This window comes from Schistocerca gregaria, chromosome 3 (genome assembly GCF_023897955.1).
Source record: "Schistocerca gregaria isolate iqSchGreg1 chromosome 3, iqSchGreg1.2, whole genome shotgun sequence".
Classification (NCBI taxonomy): Eukaryota; Metazoa; Arthropoda; class Insecta; order Orthoptera; family Acrididae; genus Schistocerca; species Schistocerca gregaria.
This window is the reverse complement of record NC_064922.1, coordinates 418,732,662-418,759,502: the sequence shown is the minus strand read 5'-3', so window position 1 is coordinate 418,759,502 and position 26,841 is coordinate 418,732,662. Positions and strand designations below refer to the sequence as shown.

The following is a 26,841-nucleotide window of genomic DNA, read 5'->3' as shown; positions in this document are numbered from 1 at the left end:
CCTGTATTTTACCCCTGCCACCTTCAGAATATGAAAGAGAATATTCCAGTCAACATTGTCAAAAGCTTTCTCTAAGACTGCAAATGCTTGAAATGTAGGTTTGCCTTTCCTTAATCTTACTTCTAATATAACTTGTAAGGTCAGTATTGCCTCATGTGTTCCAATATTTCTACGGAATCCAAACTGATCTTCCCCGAGGTCGGCTTCTACCAGTTTTTCAATTCGTCTATAAAGAAATTGCATTAGTATTTTGCAGCTGTGACTTATTAAACTGATAGTTTGGTAGTTTTCACATCTGTCAACATCTGCTTTCTTTGGGATTGGAATTATTATATTCTTCTTGAAGTCTGAGGGTATTTCCCTAGTCTCATACATCTTGCTCACCAGATGATAGAGTTTTGTCAGGACTGGCTCTCCCAAGGCCGTCAGTAGTTCTAATGGAATGTTGTCTACTTACGGGGCCTTGTTTCTACTCAGGTCTGTCAGTGCTCTGTCAAACTCTTCACGCAGTATCATATCTCCCATTTCATCTTCATCTATATCCTCTTCCATTGCCATAATATTGTCCTCTAGTACATCTCCCTTGTGTAGACCCTCTATATACTCCTTCCACCTTTCCGTTTTCCCTTCTTTGCTTAGAACTGGGTTTCCATCTGAGCTCTTGATATTCATACAGGTGGTTCTCTTCCTTCCAAAGGTCTCTTTAATTTTCCTGTAGGAAGTATCTACCTTACCCCTAGCGAGATAAGCCTCTACATCCTTACATTTGTCCTCTAGCCATCCCTGCTTAGCCATTTGCACTTCCTGTCGATCTCATTTTTGAGACGTTTGTATTTCTTTTTGCCTGCTTCATTTCCTGCATTTTTATATTTTCTCCTTTCATCAATTAAATTCCATATTTCTTCTGTTACCCAAGGATTTCTACTAGCCCTTGTCTTTTTACCAATTTGATCCTCTGCTGCCTTCACTACTTCATCCCTCAGAGCTACACATTCTTCTTCTACTGTATTTCTTTCCCCCATTCCTGTCAATTGTTCCCTTATGCTCTCCCTGAAACTCGGTAAAACCTCTGGTTTAGTCAGTTTTTGCAACTTCTTCAGTTTTAATCTACAGTTCTTAACCAATAGATTGCGGTTAGAGTTCACTTCTGACCTTGGGAATATCTTACAATTTAAAACCTAGTTCCTAAATCTCTGTCTTAGCATTATATAATCTATCCGATACCTTCTAGTATCTCCAGGATTCCTCCATGTACACAACCTTTTTTTATGATTCTTGTACCAAGTGTTAGCTATGATTAAGTTATTCTCTGTGCAAAATTCTACCAGGCGGCTTCCTCTTTCATTTCTTACCCCCAATCCATATTCACCTACATACGTTTCCTTCACTCCCCTTCCCTACTGTCGAATTCCAGTCACTCATGACTATTAAATTTTCGTCTCCCTTCAATACCTGAATAATTTCTTTTATCTCATCATACATTTCTTCAATTTCTTCATCATCTGCATAGCTTGTTGGCATATAAACTACTGTAGTAGGCATGTGCTTCGTGTCTATCTTGGCCACAATAATGTGTTCACTATGCTGTTTGTAGTAGCTTTTTTATTCATTATTAAACCTACCACTGCATTACCCCTATTTGATTTTGTATCTATAACCCTGTATTCACCTGACCAAAAGTCTTGTTCCTCCTTCCACCGAACTTCACTAATTCACACTATATCTAACTTTAACCTATTCATTTCCCTTTTTAAATTTTCTAACCTACCTTCCCAATAAAGGGATCTGACATTGCATGCTCCGATCTATAGAACACCAATTTTTTTTCTCCTGATAACGACGGGGACAGCAGACTAGCAGTGTTAAATCATGGCCTCGGTGTTTCACAGCACACAGGTGCCAGGTTTTCCCCTGTTGTGATGCTAAATGCTATCTATGTGGCATGTGTGGTCATATTCAATGTGTCTGGTTGCAAAAATGCAATTCCAACATGCACTTTGCATTTCCTCCCAAGTCTCAGACAATGAATATTGATGCAATTTTTTCAAAGCCAAGTAATAGCCCTAGTGTTACACAGTGCATGTCAAATGCAACAGTGAAGGAGCCACACAATTCTGGCATTCAGAGTCAGGCCAATACATTATTTCTCACTCTGCAGATTGCCAATTACAAGATATCCATACAGGTAGACACCACTGCACCAGTGACTTTGTTGAACGGAAGCACTTACAAACTGCAGGCCTAAGCTACATAAGTCACACATGACTCTTTCTAGTTATGGTGGACATGACATTCCTCTTCTCAGTGTCTGCAGCCTACCTGCCACCTTTTGTACCATTATTAAGACAGTTTCATTCACAGTTTTGTGCTCATAGGAAAGTGGGCATGTTTTTGGCATTGACTCTTTTCATCCATTTGGTTTTTACATTCAAGATATGATCCCATTTGAATTCCTCTGTACTTAAGGACAATATAGTTGAACTGTGTAATGAATTTAGTGACTTTTTCGAGATGACATAGGCAAAGATAATAATTTTGAAGGTCACATTATCAGAAAAGACAATGTACAACCATGGTTTTGCTGTGGATGGCCCATACCTCACACTATCCTAGATAGCACAGGAACACTTATCTTTGCAGGACAATGATGTGATTTACTTAATAGCAACCAGGCAGTGGGCATTCCTTTAGTAAGTATAAAGAAACCTTCAGGCAGGTTATGCTAATGTGCAGATTTCAAGGCAGCAGTAAATCCACAGACTTTTCCTTTGCCATGCCCTGAGGGACTTATGGAAAATTTTTATGCAGGTCACTTCTTTTCCAAGAGTGATCTTTGTGATGCTTGTTTGCAGCTCCCTTTGGATGCACAGTCATAACAAGTTTTTGTGATCTCTGACAAAGTGGGTTTTTTTAAACTTCTGAGGTTTCCCTTCATCACTGCAGCTGCACCTGCAGTTTTTCAGCATTATTTGTCATAGATGAAAGCTATAGTTACTTCTTGTGCTGACTTTTTGGATGACATAGTCGCTTTGGGTCGCACTCCCGATGAACATCTTTCCAATCTCAGAACATTGTTTCAAGTACTTTCAGATGCTGGATTAAAGTGGATTGAATATTTAGGACATGTGATCAGTAAGGGTACCCACCCTTTGCTAGAGTCTCCATTCAGACACTGTAGTTCCCTATTGGAATTCTCATTGGCTTTTTGCGGTAGATGCCTTAAGCAAGTTTCCCTCCTTGGTGAACATGCAATCCACCATAACAACTATCAATACTCTGGTGTTCATATTTTGCATTGATGGTTCACCAGAAGTGTTGCCTTTGGACAATGGATTACAGCAGAATTACAGCAGTTTTGTTATGTTAACAGCATCAAGCATGTGGTGACAGCACCATTTCACCCTCACTCTAATGGTGAAGCAGAAAACTTTGTCAGAACATTCAAGCAACAGCTGAACAAGTTCAGTGCTTCCCATACTTGGGTGCAGGTATTAGTGCTCTTCCTTTCCTCATATTATTCCCAGTCGTGCAATGGTAAGTCACATGCAGAACTTTTGCAGGGATACTGACATAGGATTCTGCTGCAGTTGCTGCATCCTCCACAGTGCTCTGGGGTTAATGTAAATAATTTCAGCTTTATCAGAGTTTTTGGCAAACACAGGCACTGCAAACGAGGCATAACCACCATAGTTTTGGGCCGCTCTTCATATGTCTTACAGGGTCCCATCGGGCTGTAAAAGTGCCATCAGAAGCACTTTCATTTACAGATTCAGTGCCCAAGAAGTTCCTGCAGCCTCACACACTCTCACCTTTGATGAGTCCCACGCTGCCAGCACTGGATGAGGAGTCAATGCTTGCTGATGGAGTGCTGTCACCATCTCTGCAGTGCCAGCAGCCCTTGCCACAAAATGTGGCCCCCTTTGGCCCTTCTGGCTTCCAGTGGACCTCTGTCGACCTTCCAGTCACTGCTGCGCTCTCATCCCTCGATAATGATGTTCCATCTATGATCGTGGGTGTGCACCCTATGGCTGGCTTTTCAGCCGATGTTCCTATCCACTTGCAAGGTGAATGATGAATGTTGGGGTGTTAGCAGGATCTTGGATCTTGTCATCAGCTGGAGTTTCAGCTCCTGTCTTCCTGCCTTCTCAGTGGCACCTGCTCACAGACACCTCTCACTACCCCCCCCCCCCCCCCCTTCCCCCCCAGCTCCTGTCTTCCTGCCTTCTCAGTGGCACCTGCTCACAGACACCTCTCACTACCCCCCCCCCCTTCCCCCCCCCCCCCTCCTCCCCACACACGCACACACTGTTGTTTCCAGTATTACCAGTACACATCAACAATGGTGATTTTTGGGAAGGAGGCATGTGGTGTCGCAATACACTATTGACACCAACCTAGACAGTCAACATCAGGAGGTTGACAGCAGCTCATGTGATTGCCCTGCCAACACGTAGCCATCTCAAAAACACACCTTCTTCTGCAGACCATCAAGATAGCCAAGTTCACTTGGCACATTCAAAACCTGCTAGTTAGGCTCGCTTCTCTCTGTTATTATCTACAACTAAATTGCTTGTGTCAACGAACTGTTTGAATACAACTGGACTTTCTGAACTGAAGGTAAGGGATGTAAGATGTCAAATGGGCAGACTTCGAGCAGGAAAGGTGCGACAAGACATTTTAATTTCCACTGTCTATACATTTACAAATACATTCATAAAACTTTCACAGCATGACTAGGAAGGATTCAGGATTCACACTCATAGCAGTGGAAGTTTGAAAACATAAAATAATTTTTTTTAGATGTGACATTTCATCATTTTTCCACTTACTATTCGCTGCATTTGTTGCTATAGGTATACTTTTCTTCATAAGAAAGAGAGATTCTTTGATGAATTTTGCACAGCGTACAAACCATACTTACAGGTGAAATGAAACTCTAGAATTTTCCAAATCCATTAAAAACTGTGGAAAAAATTGAGGTAATTAACTATAAAATTTGAGTTTTTTCTAAACAGGAAATTTAAAATGTAAGATCTCACCCATTGTATAATAAATTAAATAAATTCTAGAGTTTCATACACCTGTAAGTAAGTATGGTTTGTATGTTGTGCAAAATTCATCAAAGAATCTCTCTTACTTATTAAGAAAAATGTACCTATAGCAACAAATGCAGCCAATAGTAAGTGAAAAAATGACGAAATTTCACATGTAAAAAAAAATTTTTGTTATGTTATTGAACTTCCACTGCTGTGAGCATGGACCTTGGGTCCTTCCTGGTCATGCTGACAAAGTTTTATGAGTTTATTTGCAAAAGTATAGACAGTGGAAATTAAAATGTCCTGTGGTGTCCCCCCTGCTCCAAGTTGGACCATTTGATGTCCTACCCACCTTACCAGAATTAAGTTACATATTACATGTGCTTCTCACTGATTGCTTCATAAGAATCTCTATTCAAATCAAACTCACCAGCCACTAAATATGTTTGCCTTGTGTTCCACATCAAAAGGTAATCCCTCATGGCCTAACCATCTGTGAACAGTGTCTGTTGAGACCAACAGGCCTTCTCATAGTATACTGTAATACATTATCAAGACATTCACCAACAGATAATACTTATCCCATCTCACCTATCTTCCATTATAAATAACCAGTCACAATTTAGAAGACTTGTTACATCCACAACTACAACACCAGAAGAAAGAATTACATTAATTATCTAACAATTTAAAGAACCTTTTCTATTTTTTATATCCGAGATCACATTCAAAACTGCTTTTTATTGGTGGGTTTGATGTGTAAGACTATCATCTTCAGATCTTTTTGTTCAATCTTATGTTATCTGTTTCTCTTGCTCCACATTCTTCATCTTTCCCTGGTACTACTTTCTTAACTTGTCTTCTAGTAGCCCCATACCCAGGCTATGCTTTCATGTATAGATATCAGCTACCACCATTGTCCACATCTACAGCTCACACACTGGCATGATGTCCACTAACTCCTCCTTGCTTATGTTCTTTCCTCACACCAAATCTCTGCCAGGTCTTTGCTGTCTACCTCAGTTAAGACAACTGCACACCCCTGTTCAGCTGGGAGAAAGTGGCAGTTTTCTGAGCACATGCATTGGCTTGCTATTGAATGATTTTGTACAATATCTCTTCATATAATCTTTCTAATTTTCCCTTTCTATTTGCCTGACTGCTGCTCAGTGTTTCTTCAATTTGGGGAGTAGCAATCTCTCCTCATATAAATATTTGCTTATTAAGTATTTATTTGACAAATGCTGGAGTCTGCCAGCCGTGCGGTTTTAGGCGCCTCAGTCCGGAGCCGCAGGACTGCTACGGTTGCAGGTTCGAATCCTGCCTCGGGCATGGATGTGTGTGATGTCCTTAGGTTAGTTAGGTTTAAGTAGTTCTAAGTTCTAGGGGACTGATGACCTAAGATGTTAAGTCCCATAGTGCTCAGAGCCATTTGAACCATTTTTTTGCTGGATTCAAAACAGTCCAGTAGTATAAAAAAGTTAATTAAATTACTACTTTTAATTTTCTTACTCTTGCACTAAGTGTTGCATATTTCAACTTACTTTTTATCTCTGAGATCTGTATGTCTACATACTGAGGAGGTTTGTTTATTTTCCTTGCCACAGATGTATCCACAGTCATCATAGCCTTTAATTACTCTGTCAATATCTCCATGTAATGCACAGTATGCTACAAGTCCAAGCTGAAAATGAAGATATTAATATATTACTATTTGGTCCACAATAGATTTATCAAACAATATTTGTGAGATATGTATGCCTTTTATACGGAAGAAAGGATGCAGAGGTGGGGGAAGGGTATCAAGCTAGAACACTGTAGGTTAGCTGGACTTGCAAGAAATATCAGTATAATGATGGTCAGTAACATTCATCTACAGGCTTTACAGTATGAATTATGAACTACTCTAAGAAAATTCAAACCATCAATGCTTACATATACAGCTCTCTTATTAACCAAAACAGCTACAGGATAATCCTATCAACTTAAGTTATTGGTGAATTAAAGTCATTATAATAGACATTCAGTACTACGAGCTGAATGAGCTCATTAGAGACACATCTTCCAATTTATTTTGTTCAATTGGTACATCTATTCCTTGAAAAAATCATTGTTGGGTAGTAGCTATGCGAGCAGAATGTCAGAAGTGGTACAGAACTATCTGGGAGGTGATTAGCACCAGGTAACTACAATTGAAACTGCAACACTATGAAGGCATGCAAGGAACATATAAATGACATAAAGTGAGCTACATGTTTGGATATCCAAATAATTATCATTTCAGTGAGACTGCACAAAACAGAAGAAGTAATGCCATAGAAATTCTGTACACAAGGAATTATGTAGTGGGTTTCTCATTCAGAAATCACATCTGAATGTTGTTTGTTTGTGAGCAGATCATGTTATGCCTCATGAAAGAAGGAGAAACGTCTTCCAGAGTGTGTTGGAATCAACAGCAACAGGAGATTGCAGCTTATAATTTGATATAGCTGTTTGCATTAGTCGGGATTTCAAAACTGTCACGCAAATATGCAATCAATGGGTTCAGGAAGTCTGTTCAATGCTGCAATGGATCTCAATGGCCATAAGGACAGACTTAATGTTCATTGTCCATGCATGATCACACTGCCTTGTCATAAAACTTGTGTCAAAAAATGAGCTTGTTTCCAGCAAGACAAGTATCCACACTATCCACACAGGCACTGAGATGAAGTGTGGAGCACCAAAGAATGTCATCATGGTAATCAGTGTTGCAGCTTCCCCTGACATGACACAGGAGAGAGGCTTGCTGACAATAGTATGTCCTAGGAAAACACTGGAAACAAGAGTGGTACCACACTGTCTTTTCAGATGAGCCCCAGACATGTGTACAGCTTCATGATGGACATATCCTTGAGTGAAGATTTTTAGGAAAATGAAAGGAGTTAGATTGGATTCATCATTGTCACATGGGACAAGCATGTGGTGTGATGATATGGGCACCCTACGCAATCAACTCCGGTTTGAATAGCTGATGATTTGGACAGTAGGTGTTACATTTCCGATATGTTAACAGCAGTGGCTGTACTGTATCTTTGGGGTCTTCATGGCATAATCTTTCAACTAGAAAATTGAGATCACCTGTTGTCTCACTGCCCTCACCTTCCAGACACAGAGTTGTTTGCCTGTTGCCTCAGCCATCAGAGTGTACAGACCTCTCACTGAATGAAAACATCTGTTGATTAGCTGCCAAGAACTCCAGTGAGTTGAAGCAGCATGGAATGACTTGTCCATACCTGTCATCCAATCTCAGTTTGACTTGATGCCCAGCCAGGTTAGAGTTATTGTTGGTGACAAAGGTGCCAGCTTTGTGCATACTCCCAAACCACCTAAAAACTTAATCATGTTCCTTACTACTATACTGTATACTCACAGTACATAAAAGTTTGTTATTTGCTTTCATTTATGATGTTGCAATTTAAAAGGCCTGAAGTGTAGTATTTTAATGCCATGTCAGCAAAGACACCTGTGATTTTGACTCTTTGGGATAGATCTTCGAAAAGAAGACCATGTAGTAATAGGGAATCCATATTGCATTTAGACAATGACCTCAATTGTGCTATCAAAGTTGAATCATGCACATTGCTGCAAATGCTCCTTCCACCAACGTGAAGATTGTGTCACTCTTTCATTGACATGATAGACCTGTAGAAGCAGTCTGTGAAATTTTTAAATTCAGAATTTGGAAAATTACTCAGGAAAGGGAGGGGAGAGCACATTCACATGTGAGTATGAACAATGCCTTATTCGTCACTTGTTTGCACCAAATGTTGTATGGTTTGCATCAGAAGGATTCTAGTTAAGCAATTATTTGCACAGCTAATTAACATAAGCACCCGGTCTGGTAAAGGCAGTTTCCATTCTCTCCCTGTGATTTCCATTGTGTATTCAAGGACTTTCCAGGGTAAATTCAACAGAAAGACAGACCTGCAAAATAAATATACATATATCAAAAAAAATTGGGCATCACCTTGGTTTCGAGAGTTCTGGAACCTGTACAGAAAATTGGATCAGAGATCAACATAAACATCATTTCCACCCTTTTTACTGCTCATGAAAACTGCACATTGACTGTTGTACCACCATACAGCGAGACCATCAGAGGTGGTGGTCCAGATTGCTGTACACACCGGTACCTCTAATACCCAGTGGAATGTCCTCTCGCATTGACGTACGACTGTGTTCATTGTGGCATACTATCCACAAGTTCATCAAGGCGCTGTTGCTCCAGATTGTCCCACTCCTCAACGGTGATTCGGTGTAGATCTCTCAGAGTGGTTGGTGGGTCATGTCATCCATAAACAGTCCTTTTCAATCCATCCCAGGCATTTTCGATAGGGTTCACACCTGGAGAACACGTTGGCCACTCTAGTTGAGTGGTGTCGTTATCCTGAAGGAAGTCATTCACAAGATTTGCATGATGGGGGTGTGAAATGTCGTCCATGAAGACAAATGCCTCGCCAATATGCTGCCAATATGGTTGCACTATTGGTCAGAGGATGGCATTCACATATCGTACACCCATTACGGCACCTTCCATGACCACCAGCAGCATACGTCGACCACACGTAAGGCCACCCCAGAACCTCTACCCTCGTTGCACTCACTGGATAGTGTGTTTAAGGTGTTCAGCCTGACTGGATTGCCTCCAAACACTTCTCCAACAATTGTCTGGTTGAAGGCATATGTGACACTCATTGGTGAAGAGAATGTGATGCCAATCCTAAGCAGACCATTCGGCATGTTGCTGGGCCCATGTCTACAGTGCTGTGCATGGTGTTGTGGTTGTAAAGATGGACCTCGTCATGGATGTAGGGAGTGAAATTGCACATCATGCAGCCTATTGCGCATAGTTCGAGTTGTAACGTGGCATCCTGTGGCTGCACGAAAAGCATTATTCAACATGGTGGTGTTGGTGTCAGGGTTCCTCTGACCCATAATCTGTAGGCAGCGGTCATCCACTGCAGTAGTAGCCCTTAGGCGGCCGGAGCAAGGTATGTCATTGACAGTTCCTGTCTCTCTGTATCTCATCCATGTCCAAAAAACATGGCCTTGGTTCACTCTGAAATGCCTGGACACTTCCTTTGTTGAGAGCCATTCCTGGCACAAAGTAACAATACAGTTACAATTGAACTGCGGTACTGACCATCTAGGTGTGGTTGAACTACAGACAACATGAGCTGCATACCTCCTTCCTGGTGGAATGCCTGGAATTGATCAACTGTCAGATCCCCTCCGTCTAATAGGCACTGCTCATGCATGGTTGTTTACATCTTTGGGTGAGTTTAGTAACATCTCTGTACAGTGAAAGAGACTGTGTCTATGATACAACATCCACAGTCAATGTCTATCTTCAGGAGTTCTGGGAACCAGTGTGATGCAAAACTTTTTTTGATATGTGTAGTTACAGCTGAAACAGATACAAGAGAAACAAAATACTGAAAATCAGAACATCACAAGTAAATCACTGAAATTGAACGGATGCATCTAAATGGATACAAGTAAAAATTCTGCTACTGTAGAACTAGTGAGAAAAAAGGAGTAGTGGTTGTAATGCAAAAAATAGAGTAAGTTCCAGGTTGCCCAGGTTCATGCAGCATATTGTGTTGAAGAGTGTTTTGAATTCTTCATCACAATAAAGGATCAAAAGCACACAAAGTAGCAGCATTGAAATTTTACAGATCACCAGCAAAAAATATCTTAAGCTCCATAATTAAACTTGACTGGAGAATGATCACTCTTTGTGGAGTCTTTAATGTTGATTTTCTGTCAGGTAGGTCACCTAGAATTGTTGTGTCTAGTGTTGGATTATTTAACATACCAGAAAACACTACACAAATTGCAGGTCAAACAACAACAACCATTGCAATCTCTTTTTAGACTCTACAACTTTTAGTGATTTAGATATAAAAGTGATAGTCAGTGGTTTATTTGGCAATGGTGATCAAATGTAAACAATAAGAGAGAGATTTACCTAATTCAAAGAACAAACTGTAGTTAAGAGCTGCAACTTAATTACAACCAATATTGTAAAGCTTTTCCAGTCTATTATTGAAAAAGTTAACATTTTCAAACTCCAAGAATACAACAAGAACAATTTATAACACTACTAAACAAGAAGCTAGCAAAAATAATGATGCATATAACATTGAGAGCGCAGAAAATAACAGGCAACACATCAAAATCACTGACATCAAATTCAATGATTACATTCCCAGAGTTGCAGCAATCATATCATCCACTAAGGAAAAAGTAAATACAGATGCATCAGATTTACTTCAGCAGGCACCAGATGCAACACCTACAAAGATTAGTATCAAAACTACAGCCCCTAAGGAGATTAAAAAATTCACCAGGTCACTAAAGAGGAATAATTATGTTGAGTATGGCAGTGTTGGCTATTTAGTCTTTTTCTCATGGTCTCCTCCTAATTGGTAGTCCTCTCATAGAGATCCAAATGGGATACTAGTACGGAATCTTTTGCCAATGGAGAGACCATCAGGACACTTTTTTCAATTACAGGCCACATTTCCTGTGGATACACATTATATATCTTTAATGTAGTGGTTTCCATTGCCTTCTGCATCCTCATGCCGTTGATCATTGCTGGTTGTTCTGCCTTTTAGGAGCAATTCCCCAATCCAAGGGCAATATAGTGCCCTGAACCTCAGTCTGCTCTTTTGCTCTCTTTGACAAGCCTGTTGCCAGAGTGAGAATGACTTCTTATGCCACGAGTCTTCAGCCATCATTGTTGATGATTTTTATTTGAAATTTAAGCAGTAGTAGGGTTTTAACCTGGGACTGAGGATGTATTGATTTCTATTCAAAGACACTACCCTTAGACTACGGTTGCATCATGTTCCATCTGAAAAGGAAAATGCTGAGGCTCAATCTATGTATAGTGGGTGTCAGTGATGTGAAATGGAAAGAAGACAAGGATTTCTGGTCAGAAAATTAGAGGCTAATATCAACAGCAGCAGAAAATGGAATAATGGGAGTAGGTGTTATTATGAATAGGAAGATAGGACAGAGAGGGAGGTACTGTGAATAGTTCAGTCATAGCATTGTTCCATCAGAATCAACAGCAAACCAATACTGAAATCAACAGTTCAGTTATATCTGCCAATCTCTCAAGCAGAAGATGAAGAGGTAGAGAAAGTACATGAAGATATTGAACAGGTAATTCAATACACAAAGGGAAATAGGGAATTGGAATGTGATTGTAGCAGAAGAAGTAGAACAAAGGGTTATGGGAGAATATGGGGTTGGTAGTAGGAATGATAGAGGAGAAAGAATAATTACATCTGCAATAAATTTCAGATGGTAATAGTGAATCCTCTCTTCAAGAATCACAAGAGGAGGAGGTACACTTGGAAAAAGCCAGGAGGGGAAAAATTTCAGTTGGATTACATCATGGTCAGGCAGAGATTCCAAAATCAGATATTTTATTGTAAGGTGTACCCTGGGGCAGACATCGACTCAGATCACAATTTGGTAATGATGAAGAGTACGCTGAAGTTTAAAGAGACTAGTCAAGAAAAATCAATGTGCAAAGTAGTGGGATACAGAAGTGCTAAGGAGGCTACAGGCACTGTGATAATTAATAGCTTGGTAGACACCTCAGTTGAAGAGGAATGGACATCTCTATAATGGACAACAACAGAAGATGGAGAGAGAACAATGTCGGTACAAGAAATGTAACAATGAAGAAACCACAAGTAACAGAAGAAATACATCAGTTTATTGATGAAGAAGGAAAGTGAAAGCATTTCAGTGAATTTACAGAATACAGAAATATAAGTTATTTAGGAATGAAATAAATAGGGAGTGCAGGAAAGTTAAAGCAAGATGACAACATGAAAATGTGAGGAAATTGGAAAGAAATGATTGTTGGAAGGACTGACTCAGCATACAGAAAAGTATAAACAACCTCATGTGAAATTAAGAGCAAGGGCGGTAACAATAAGAGTTCAATGGAAATTACACTGTTAAATGCAAAGGTAGCAAGTGTACACTGAAGGCCAATGAAGGGAAGGACTTGTCTGATGACATGACAGAAGGACAAATAGGAGTAATTATAAAAGAGATAAAGCTCCAGTATTAGAATCAGAATTTAAAAGAGCTTTGAAACACTTAAGGTAGAATAAGGCAAAAGGGATAGATATCATTCCATCAGAATTTCTAAAATCACTGGGGGAAGTAGCAATAAAGTGACTATTCACATTGTTGCATTGAATGTATGAACTCAGGACATACATCGGACTTTTGGAAAAACATCATCTACACTATTCCCAAGACTCCAAGAGCTAACAAGTGCAAGAATTATGGCACAATTAGCTTAACAGTTCACGCATTTGAGCTGCTGACCAAAATAATATACAGAAAAATGCAAAAGAAAAAAAGAATCTGTTAGATGATGATTAGTCTGGAATTAGGAAGCAGATGAACTTAAGGAATTCTGCTATCTATATAGCAAAAGAACCCATGACAGATGAAGCAGGGAGGACATAAAAAGCAGACTAGCACTCACGGCCAAGATAAGCCTGCTAGTATCAAACACAAGTCTTAATTTTCAGAAGAAATTTCTGAGAATGTACATTCCGAGCACAGCACTGTACGGCAGCGAGCCATGGACTGTGGCAAAACTGGAACAGAAGAGAACAGAAGAATGTTGACAATTAGGTGGACTGATAGGGCAAGGAATGAGGATGTTCTCCACAGAATCAGTGAGGAAGAAATATATGTAAAATGCTGACAAGAAGAAGGGGCAAGATAATAGGTCATTTGTTAAGACACCAGGGAATAACGTTCATTGCACTGGACGGAGCTGTAGAGGGTAAAAACGCTAGAGGAAGAGAGGGAGTATGGGATACATCCAGCAAATAATTGAGGATGTAGTATGCAAGTGCTACTCTGAAATGAAAAGTCCGGTACAGGTGAGGAATTCGTGGTGGGCCGCATCAAACCAGTCAAAAGACTAATGACTCCGGGATTGAGCGAATCACCTGTAAATTACAGACCTATTTCCCTGTTTCCAGTCTTTTTCAAAAGTTTTTGAGAAAGTGGCCTATAATGGAATACTGGGTCATTTAACTGAGCTTGTTAATCCTTATGCTTGTGTCTTCCTTACTGCGTGATGAATAGACATTATACCACATGTGGCATTGTGTGAATAAGGAGTAGCATGGAACAATTTTACATGCATCTGACGTAAGAATTGCTACGCATATTGCAATTTTTAATACACAGGTGTCAGGATTGCTTGTTGTATTCAGTGGTGACCACAGACATCTCGCCTTGTACATTATGCAATTTCACAATGAAGGTTGCCACATTTCAGTCACCAAGATAGTATCTAACATCTTGAGGGGCAAACCATGGAAAAGACTGAAGTTGATTCACCTAAAAAACTTCACTTTGGTATTATGCAAGCCAGTAATGGCATTTAAAAGCTGATTTCAGTCTGAAATAATAACTCTTTTTGAGCAGTGGCAGCTGATGCAATGGCAAGTGTGCAACCAGTTTAGATTGCAACAGACATTATTGAAGCATTGATGCATGCACAACCAAACTCGTTGCACTGCCCTAGCATCAATCAACATTGTTCATTTATTCATTCCTCACACTCCTGATACCCCCTGCACATTATACCAACAATACAGGGTGTAAAATTTAGAACATAGAGCTGCCATTATGATATACATATGAAACTGTAGATACTACAATATTAAATACCACAGTAGACAGTTCAGTAGGATGAATATGTCTAAAAAGATCAATGACAGAAGTTGTACAGAGAAACTGTCGTAGGTACATGGAAGGTAACTGTGAAGATACCTTGGGTAACAGAAGAAATATTTCCACTGATCGATGAATGAGGGAAATACAATAATGCTCAGAATAACATTGGAATACAGCAATAAAATCCATTCAGGAATGAAATGTACAGAAACTGCAGTGAACCTAAAGAGAAAAAGCAGCAGAAAAAATTTGAAGAAATTGAAACAGCAACTGTCATCCAAAGGACAGACTCAGAATTTAGACAAGTCAAAACAATCTTCAGTAAAATTAGAAACAAGCATGTTAACATTAAGAGTGCAATGGTAATGTCAAGTGCAGAGGAAATAAAGGGTAGGTGTTAAGAGTACATAGAAGGTGTGCATGAGGGGAAGACCTATCTGAAGATGTGATTGACGGGGAAATGGGAATTGATATGGAAGATATAGGTGACCTAGTATTTGACTCAGAGTTTAACAGAACTTTGAAAGATTTTCAATCAAATAAGATGAAAGACATAGACAAAATTCCTTTGTAATGTCTGAAATAATTGCTCATTTGGGGAAGTGACAACCAAACATCTATTCAAGTTGGTATATAGAATCTACAACAGTGGAGAAATACCAACAGACCTTTCCAAGAATAACATTCACACATTAGCAAAGGCAGATAAGTATGAAAACTATTGTACAATCAGAGTTGCTAGCAAGAACAATATACAGAATAATGAAAAAGAAAACTGAGCATGATGATCAGTTAGGCTTTGTGGAAGATAAAGGAACCAGAGGGGCAGTTCTGACATTAATAATGGAAGCAATCTATGTTGATAGGATCTACATCTACATCCATACTCCGCAAGCCACCTGACGGTGTGTGGCAGAGGGTCTCGTATTGTACGTGGAAAGAAGGATTGTCGGTTTGATTCTGTGTGGGCTCTAATATCTCTAATTTTATCCTCATGGTCTCTTCGCGAGATATACGTAGGAGGGAGCAATATACTGCTTGACTCTTCGGTGAAGGTATGTTCTCGGAGCTTTAACAAAAGCCCGTACCGAGCTACTGAGCGTCTCTCCTGCAGAGTCTTCCACTGGAGTTTATCTATCATCTCCGTAATGCTTTCGCGATTACTAAATGATCCTGTAACAAAACGCGCTGCTTTCCGGTGGATCTTCTCTATCTCTTCTATCAACCCTATCTGATGCGGATCCCACACTGCTGAGCAGTATTCAAGCAGTGGGCGAACAAGCGTACTGTAACCTACTTCCTTTGTTGTCGGATTGCATTTCCTTAGGATTCTTCCAATGAATCTCAGTCTGGCATCTGCTTTACCGACGATCAACTTTATATGATCATTCCATTTTAAATCACTCCTAATGCGTACTCCCAGATAATTTATGGAATTAACTGCTTCCAGTTGCTGACCTGCTATTTTGTAGCTAAATGATAAGGGACCTATCTTTCTATGAATTCGCATCACATTACACTTGTCTACATTGAGATTCAATTGCCATTCCGTGCACCATGCGTCAATTCGCTGCAGATCCTCCTGCATTTCAGTACAATTTTCCATTGTTGCAACCTCTCAATACACAACAGCATCATCTGCAAAGAGCCTCAGTGAACTTCCGATGTCATCCACTAGGTCATTTATGTATATTGTGAATAGCAACGGTCCTATGACACTCCCCTGCGGCACACCTGAAATCACTCTTACTTCGGAAGACTTCTCTCCATTGAGAATAACATGCTGCGTTCTGTTATCTAGGAACTCCTCAATCCAATCACACAATTGATCTGATAGTCCGTATGCTCTTACTTTGTTCATTAAACGACTGTGGGGAACTGTGTCAAACGCCTTGCGGAAGTCAAGAAACACGGCATCTACCTGTGAACCCGTGTCTATGGCCCTCTGAGTCTCGTGGACGAATAGCGCGAGCTGGGTTTCACACGACCGTCTTTTTCGAAACCCATGCTGATTCCTACAGAGTAGATTTCTAGTCTCCAGAAAAGACATTATACTCGAACATAATACATGTTCCAAAATTCTACAACTGATAGACGTTAGAGATATAGGTCTATAGTTCTGCACATCTGTTCGACGTCCCTTCTTGAAAACGGGGATGACCTGTGCCCTTTTCCAATCTTTTGGAACGCTTCACTCTTCTAGAGACCTACGGTACACCGCTGCAAGAAGGGGGGCAAGTTCCTTCGCGTACTCTGTGTAAAATAGAACTGGTATCCCATCAGGACCAGCGGCCTTTCCTCTTTTGAGCGATTTTAATTGTTTCTCTATCCCTCTGTCGTCTATTTCGATATCTACCATTTTGTCAACTGTGCGACAATCCAGAGAAGGATGCACAGTGCAGTCTTCCTCAGTGAAACAGCTTTGGAAGAAGACATTTAATATTTCGGCCTTTAGTCTGTCATCCTCTGTTTCAGTACCATTTTGGTCACAGAGTGTCTGGACATTTTGTTTTGATCCACCTACCGCTTTGACATAGGACCAAAATTTCTTAGGATTTTCTGCCAAGTCAGTACATAGAACTTTACTTTCGAATTCATTGAAAGCCTCTCGCATAGCCCTCCTCACACTACATTTCGCTTCGCGTAATTTTTGTTTGTGTGCAAGGCTTTGGCTATGTTTATGTTTGCTGTGAAGTTCCCTTTGCTTCCGCAGCAGTTTTCTAACTCGGTTGTTGTACCACGGTGGCTCTTTTCCATCTCTTATGATCTTGCTTGGCACATACTCAACTAACGCATATTGTACGAACTTTGTCCACTGATCCTCAACACTATCTGTACTTGAGACAAAACTTTTGTGTTGAGCCATCAAGTACTCTGAAATCTGCTTTTTGTCACTTTTGCTAAACAGAAAAATCTTCCTACCTTTTTAATATTTCTATTTACGGCTGAAATCATTGATGCAGTAACCGCTTTATTATCGCTGATTCCCTGTCCTGCATTAACTGATTCAAATAGTTCGGCCTGGAAAAAGTGTACCATGTAAAATGATGGAAGGTGTTCAAAGTTCTCAGAAAAATAAGTGTAAGCTACAAACAAAGACAGGTAATATACAATCAGTACAAAAACCAACAGAGAACAATAAAAATGGAAGACGAAGAATGAAGCACTTGCATTAAAAAGGGTGTGAGACAGTAACAGAGTCTTTTGTCCATGCAGTTCAATCTATACATCAAAGAAACAATGACAGAAATAAAGGAAAGGTCCATGAGCAGCACTAAAATTCAGTATGAAAGGATACCAATGATACACACTGATGACATTGCTATCCTAAGTGAAAGTGAAGAAACATTACCAGTATAGGATGATCTGAACGGAATGAGCAGTCTGATGAGCAGAAAATGTGGATTGAGGGTAAACTTAGGAAAGATGAAAGCAGCAGGTAACACCAGAAATGAGATAAGGGAAAAATTTAACATCAAATTCAGTGACGAAGAAGTAGAGAAAGTGAATGAATTCTGCTACCTTGGAAGAAAAATAATTAATGACAGCTGAAGTAAAGAGGACATAAAATGCAGACTAGCAAAGACAAAGAGGGCACATTTGTCCAAAAGGAGTCCAGTGGTATCAAACATAGATCTTAATTTAAGGAAGACACATCTGTGGATGTACTTTTGGAGCATAGCAATGTAGAGAAATGGATAATGGACAGTGAGGAAACTAGAAAAGAAGACAATTGATGTGTCCGTGGTATGGTGCTGCAGAAGATATTGAAAATTAAATGGACTGATAAAATAAGAAATAAGGAGGTTCTCCACAGAATTGTTAAGGAAAAGAATACAAGACTAGATGAAGATACAAGATGATATGACATGTGTTAAGAAATCGGGGTATAAGTTCTTTGGTACTAGAGGGAGCTGTGAAGGGTAACAGTATTAAGGAATACAGAGACTGGAATATACCCAATCGATAACTGAAGGGGGTTGGCCAAAGAAAAGAAACTGATAACCCTCAATTTAGTAAGAATTATTTGGATCACACCATCTCTTATGTTGATGAATGCACCAAACATTGGCAACAAGTAGTTCCATGTGCAACACTCAAAAACACTGTCTGCTATATATAGGGTGATTATAATTAAAGTTAAACTTTCAAAACTCTGTAGAAATAACACCACCAGTCAGAATGACATCAAATTGCAATGGAATATTATCGGAGAAAGGGACAAACATATAGCAGAAGAACAAAAAATAGTGTGGAAATTGATCAAGAGATGGCGCTGTATGTGTCACAATACATGAATGAAAACAACTGTCATACACAATGACCCATTAAAGTTGGTATAAGCACACCACATACATGGCTTTTCCTCCTTTCACATCTGCGATGTTTGCCATGACTACTGCAATGCAGGATTGCTCTCTGCTTGTAAAGCTGTATTACAAGAATGATGACTGCACACACGATGCTCTGCAGAAGTTCCGGACCCTGAAGGGTTTGAAAACAGGCATTGGTCTGATGATTACCATGGGTCTGGAGAAAATGATTCGGAAATTCGAAAAGATGGGTTCTTTTGGCGTGCAACCTGTAGAGGGAAGAAATGAATTGATTGGACATCAGTGGAAGCAGTGCCCACAGAAATGCAGGGGAGATGAGTGGTGGTGAGAAAACGTGTAGTGCATGGAGAACTGCCCAAACATTGGACATACCCGTGAGCACGGTGTGTAAAATCCTGTGAAACATCCTTAAATGCTATCCATTCAAAATTACCCACGTGCACGAGCTGCTTCCTGTTGACCTGCCAGCAACAGATATACCTTCTTTAGAATTTCTTGCTCACATGGAAGTGGACAATGATTGACTATGGAAGATTTTGTGGACAGACGAAGTCCATTCCATCTGACAGGACGTCAATACACAGAATTATCGAAAATGGTCAACGGAAAATCCACACGCAAATCAACCAGTACCACTTCATCCTGTAAAGGTGACTGTGTGGTGCAGCTTTACGACATCATTTATCATAGGGCCATATTTTTTCAAAGATACAGATGCTTCCGGCCCTGTTATCTGTACCGTCACTAGTAAAGGAAATGGTGTCTTTTGCGCAACCACGTCATTCCAGCTCTCCAACAGCATGGATGTGTGGATGGGATCATTTTTATGCAAGATGGCACACCTCTGCATATTGAAAATCCAGTTAAGCAGCTGTTGAAGTGCCATTTCGGAAATGATAGAATTATCAGCTGCCATTTCCCTACAGCCTGGCTGCCCCAATCGCCTGATCTTAATCTGTGTGACTTCTGACTGTGGGGCTATCTGAAAGATGTGTTCAGTGTTCTGATTTGCAAACTTAGCTGCATTGAAGGCAAGCATTGCACAACGCATTCTGAGTGTGAGACTGGAAACACTTCGATCAGTTGTGGAACATGCTGCTTCTCAACTTCAACTTGTTGCAGGAAATGGTGGACAGCAGATAGAACATGTTTTGCGTCAGTCACATGGAAATTAATAACCCAGTTTGATTTTGATTGATGCACTTTATGCGGTTTTTGGCCTCAGAACAATTAAAAACTGATGTGAGTGATGCTTTTTGTTTGATTTTTGGCCTCAGGGCAATGAAAAACTGATTTTTCTCATCCCATGTGATACGACCTTGCCATGGTGGATGGGCTTATATTACTAACACCATCACAACTGTATGCCCATGCACACTGAGCAGTACAGGTTGTTTAACGTCAAATGTACACCTTAGGCATTGTTGTATGATTCATTTGTCATTTGTAGTTGACTACTATTAAATAATGATGCTTACACCACCATCTATTGCTACATTTTGTAACTGTTTATTTTTCTTCTGCCATACATTTTCCACCTTCTCCGATAATATTCCATTGCAATTTGCCGCCAATCTGGCCAGAGGTGTTATTTCTACAGTGGTTTGAAAGTTTAACTTTAGTTATAATTACCCTGTAAATAGCTTGATACTGTTGTATTTATGTTATTGTCTTTGAATTTAACCAAACACATACCATGAAGTAATGCAAAATACGCTCTTGTGGGTTAGTGCTTTCTTCTGCTGACTCCTTCAATAGAGGACATTGGGTGCAAATACTACTCTGAGATGAAAAGATTGTCACAGTAAAGGAAGTTGTGGTGAGCCTCATCAAATCAGTCAGAAGACTTATGACCCCCCGCCTCCCCCCTCTCCCAAACATAAAGCTGGACTCCAATCTACTTACAAGAAATTGATACACCTGTTTGTGTGATAGTGCAGGATGTGAGTATGGTTTGCAAAGCTCACAACTCTTCTTTTTTCTTCAGTAGTGGCAACTGTCCCTCCTGCCCCCCCCCCCCCCCCCCTCCGATACACTTAGAAGCATGTAAATACTGTTTTATTGCATACATGAAAGTGACATAAAAATACTTAGCTTCTAAGTACTAACGGATAAATAAATGAAACGCACTATCACTCACACTCACACGTGCACGCGCGCGCGCACACACACACACACACACACACACACACACACACACACACACACACACACACACACACACAATACAAAACTAGGCAAATCATGCGATCCTGAACAAAGGTTAGCTGCTGAAAACTGCTGATGAACTGATGCATCAGAACATAATGAAATGTAGGTTACCAGTTCCACATTGTATATGCAAACAAAATGTTTAACAGCGGTTAATGTTCTTATAAAATAGTGCAACACTACATTCCAGTTATCAAATTTCATCTTACCAGTCCAATGCTGAATACTGTAAATAAAAGCAGGAAACAGATGTCTGTGCAATGTCTGTTCTTTGAAATTCCCTCTGACTCTGGATCATAGCTGCCTTTGCTCAGATTAAGCTGAAACCAATAGATCAAATTAATTATAGTGGAGTGTTTCAAATATAGCCTAATAATGTGTTTGTTTGTGTAGATGTTAAAGATTTAGCAGACATTTTTGCAATGTCAGAGTCATTTTAATGCACACAAACGAAGGACGTAAAGTATGCAAGGAGTCTAATTTCATGTTCTGATCAAGTGACTGAGATTATTTAGTAAATTAGGTGTATACTACAGTTTACCATTAGAAGCTGAAATGTATTTTGCCACATAAAGGAATGACATAAACGTTTGACAAATTTTATTTCAACAGGAAAGACACTACTGATTTAAAAAATAATAGCTTTGGAAACACCCAAATTCCAACATTGTTTACAATCATTCAAATGTGAAATATGCCTTTTCATTTAACATATGTAATAATTAACACCTGTGAAATGCAAAATAAAGATTATTACTGCTCAAAATACTTTATGATTGAAGCTCAGCAAGACAAATGCAAACTTTTGATGTATGAAATGAAAATAACGGTACTCGCAAATTCCCAGCACAGCTCGGGATTTATGCTTGGTGGGAGGTCTGGAAAATAGGATACACTCAGCCTTGTGAGGCCAAATGAGGAAGCAGAGGCTGCATGATTTTAAAGTTTCAACAACTTCAACTGTGATGTAATGACCACATGCCCCTCCATATCACATACAATGTGCCTTGGGTATGATGAATTGGAGGCTGGTCAGCAGCGTGTAGTCTGCAAAATCTGACTGCAAAGTTTAATTACTTAATCACTGACAAGGGTGGTGGAAGGTGTGTGACAGTTCAGAGTCAACACCGATCACAGCTACTGTACTGACAACATCACATCTGCTTGTGAGGCCTTTGCATGGATCAAAATACTTACTGGACATCAACAGTGCAAAATCTAATAACTTCCTTTATTAGTATACTTTTAATCAGTCAATGTAATTTTCTTTATATGATGTCAGACTGAATGAAAACCAATAATTATTCATGTGTAAATATCTCCTCTGATCATCAAACTGTTTCAGTCACATGACTATTGCATTGTTGACAAAGGCATTAAGTTTCACACAGAAATGGAAAGGAAGATTAGGCCTTAAGGTCTTGGTGCAGATACGACGAGAAGGGATGAGGAGACAGACAATCCTCAACTGCTGATACTGCACTCTGTGATGAGTATTGGCCTCCCTGATAGTTAGCAACAAAAACTTTAACAACCTTTCTCAGTACGTTGGCTAGCACAGACTTCATCATGCTTTAGGACAGAGGGAAAGGCACATTTCAACATACTAAAAAAATGTTTTCATGAAACCTATTGTTCTATACTTTTGTATTAGTTACCACAGTGTGTTAGAAACCTTGTAAAATTTTACCTCAGTTCCTAGTAATAAACATGGGGGCTAAATTTTACACTTAAGCTGAAGGATATGGTACTTTTGCTGAAATATATTTCTGCCATTGGGCACTTTTCATCAACCCTTATTTTTAAATCAACATAACATGTTTCAGTGATGCAATACACCTATAACATATGTATGGATTGTTGTTGATGTGGTCTTCAGTCCAGAGACTGGTTTGATGCAGCTCTCCATGCTACTCTATCCTGTGCAAGGTTCTTCATCGCCAAGTAACTACTGCAACCTACATCCTTCTGAATCTGCTTGATGTATCCACCTCTTGGTCTCCCTCTACGATTTTTACCCTCCATGCTGCCCTCCACTACTAAATTCATGACCACTTGAAGCCTCAGAACATGCCTACCAACCGATCCCTTCCCCTAACCAAGTTGTGCCACAAATTCCTCTTCTCCCAAATTCTATTCAGTACCTCCTCATTAGTTATTTGATCTAGCCATCTAATCTTCAGCATTCTTCTGTAGCACCACATTTAAAAAGCTTCTATTCTCTTCTTGTCTAAACTATTTATTGTCCATGTTTCACTCCCATACATGGCTACACTCCATACAAATACTTTCAGAAACGACTTCCCGACACTTAAATTTATACTCGATGTTAACAAATTTCTCTTATTCAGAAACGCTTTCCTTTCCACTGCCAGTCTGCATTATATATCCTCTCTACTTTGACCATCAGCAGTTATTTTGCTCCCCAATTAGCAAAACTCATCTACTACTTTTAAAAAAGTAGTCTTATTTCCTAATCTAACTCCCTCAGCATCATCTGATTTAATTTGACTACATTCCATTATCCTCGATTTTCTTTTGTTCATGTTCATCTTATATCCTCCTTTCAAGACACTGTCCATTCCATTCAACCACTCTTCAGGTTCTTTGCTGTCTCTGACATAATTACAATCTCATTGGCAAACCTCAAACATTTCATTTATTCTCCATGGATTTCAATTCCTACTCCAAATTTTTCTTTTATTTCATTTACTGCTTGCTCAATGTACAGATTGAATAACATTGGGGATAGGCTGCAACCCTGTCTCACTCTCTATCCCTGTATGTGTATGGATACAAAATTAATATTACAAATGTGGAGACAGAGTTTTACAATATTTCCTCTGTAATTGAAGAAAAGTTTTGTTGAGGATATGGCTAGAGAAGTTCCATCTTTTATGTTTGGATCAGGAATCTCCATACTAAACTCATTCTTGTCAATATAGCAAATATAATTTCTTTTGAGGAAACCGATTCCAAGAATCTCCCTCCAGATATTTAACTTTGTAATTCTTGTCTTCTTCATGCCTTACAAATATGACTTTGTTATTTCCTTTGCTTACAAACTTCACAGATATAAAATCATTTATTTGTACTCCTAAATGATCATTGTTTTAGCTTCATATTTTTATTCAACGGCAAAAAAATTTTATTACTAGAACTCAGGAATTTATCTCTGTCTACACTGTCAGACTCTGCTTGTAACAGAATAGTCATCAGCTACAACTCTTATTGCTGCCTTGAACTGACACCTGCCAGTATGGTATTACACTTCTTCCCTTATGCTTGTTTTACAGTTCTTTGCTTTTTTTGTGTGAGCCTAGAAAAACAGTTGTAGTTTTTTCGTCAATGATTAGTTCCCATTCGGTTGTGCAGTTCTCTTCAGCAAGCAAAGAACCAAGCTATGTACTTGGTCTTGAACTGACACCTTCCAGTACCTTATTAAATTTCTTTCATTTATGCTTGTTTTACAATTCTTTGCTTTTCTTGGTGCAGCCCTAGAACTACAGCTCAAAACAGTTGTAGGTTTTTTTTAAATGATTAGTTCACATTCAGTTATACAGTTATCTTCAGCAAGCAAAGAAACAGGCTAGACCTATATACTTGGTCTCTGGTGCAATCATCTTAATGAATAGCTCATTCATAATTATTAAGAAAATCGGCGACGTCTTTATTAATAGCTAGCCCATTGCTCTTGATAAGCTCGTGTTTCCTAGTTTTTATTCGGTGAGTTGTCGGTGCAGCTCATGAAACCCCTTACACAGAATTCCAGCTATTAAATTTACATTCCTACTATGTACTTTGCTTCGGCATAGTCATTTTGTACAGGGCAATTGATATACAAACAGTCATACTTATTTGTATTTATAAGTCAGTCCATAATGTCATTCTTCATCTGTAGAAAAAAGTTGTTGACTGACTACTTTGGATGATAATCTAACAACCTGGTGATGCTCATGACTGATCACTATTAACATCAACTGCATATCTGCATCACAAAGCGTTCTAGGTCGTATACTCCATATAGATCTGTAGCAACTCAAAAGACATGCCATCTGTTACTGATTTCATAGCCTTTGCTGTTCCTTCCTCACTCGCCTCTACTAGGCGGCTTTCTGTAAGGTCACAACAAACGTTAAGGGAAAAAGATTTGTTCTAGTCATTCCATACAGTAATATATATTTGCCTATACAAATTATTTACTTGGGCTGGCAGTATATTTCAACAGTGTTCAAATCTACTCCCATGGGTTCCCTCAAAACTATCCCTTATATTCGCATTAAAATTAAACCACTGTTTCTTATTTTACAAAAGGTACTTCAAATGATTTAATGTATATTTGACTCCAGAGTCTCTTAATTAATTTGATTAATAAATCGCATTTACCGTTACCTCACTAAATATTATGTAACAAAAATGAACTACTGAAGGCAGAACTCAGCTTTACCTTTGCGCAACACTAAACTGTATCCATAGAATGACTATCCTCTTGAGGATAATAATGGGAAGAAACTTGTTGCCAGATATTGTGGAACTTGATTGTTTGCCTGTTGACAAGCTAAGCAGAGGCTGCAGTAATAGGAAATTCAAACTGTTGAAAGGTGGCTGCAGTTCATATGTATTACCGTCTCCTTTACATTACACCGAGAAACATGTTTAACTCCCACCCATTATTCTTGCACATAACTACTCCCACTCCCACTACTCCCACACTGAGGTTGCGAATGTTTCGAGATTCGATAACTTTCGAGTGAATCTGTGACGTTTCGGAAATATTATGGCACTTGAAGCTGAGACCGAGCCACACCTGAAACCTGTTTTTTTTTTTCATAATAATAAGTCAAACGACAATCATATCGACAACAAAACAATGTTTTCAGTTGTATAATATTCATGAACATACTCGATGCGTAATATTTCCTGGGTAATCGAAATGTTCCCCGGATTGTAGCGGGACGGCACCATTACATCTTGGTGGCATCTTGAATTATGAATGAAATATTGGCGTTGTGTTACGTTACAAAGAGAGCAAGAATGCTTACAACCTAAGAACAATCGTCTAAGATAGTACGCCTGCAGTTCAGTGTAGGTAAAACAGCAACACATTGTGGTCCGGCGGGTTGCCGAATTGGGCTGTTGCAGGCGAGTTCGGTCACCGTTACGTAGCGCAGGAATTTCAGCACTAGAGACGAACCACCAATTATTGCACAAACAGTTATTACTTGATATCAGTTATTTTAAACGTTTAGTAATAATTGACAGTTAACCTAGCTGTGATTGGCTGATTTCATAATTCGGAACATTGTGTGCCGTAATTTGCATTAACTCTCGCAATACCGGTGCGGGTGCTCACCATTTGAAAATATTGCAATCTAGTCATGTGCATTATATTTTAAAAAATTAAAAAAATATATTTATTGTTTTTGATGATCTCTTATAACAGACTACGTAATTGTTTTGAATTTTTCAGTAAAACGCAA

At 39.3% G+C, this 26,841-nt stretch overlaps 1 protein-coding gene across 2 annotated transcripts in view; it reads right to left on the bottom strand.

The window, feature by feature from the left end:
* Positions 1-26,841, bottom strand: part of LOC126356221 (choline transporter-like protein 1) — a 442,973-nt gene that overhangs the window by 74,458 nt on the left and 341,674 nt on the right. For both annotated transcript variants that reach the window (XM_050007038.1, XM_050007037.1), the window contains exons 3-4: positions 21,571-21,681; positions 6,581-6,720 (exon numbers count right to left, since the gene is read on the bottom strand). In XM_050007038.1, coding sequence (XP_049862995.1) covers positions 6,581-6,720; positions 21,571-21,681 — 251 coding nt within the window. The remainder of the gene's footprint in view (positions 1-6,580; positions 6,721-21,570; positions 21,682-26,841) is intronic.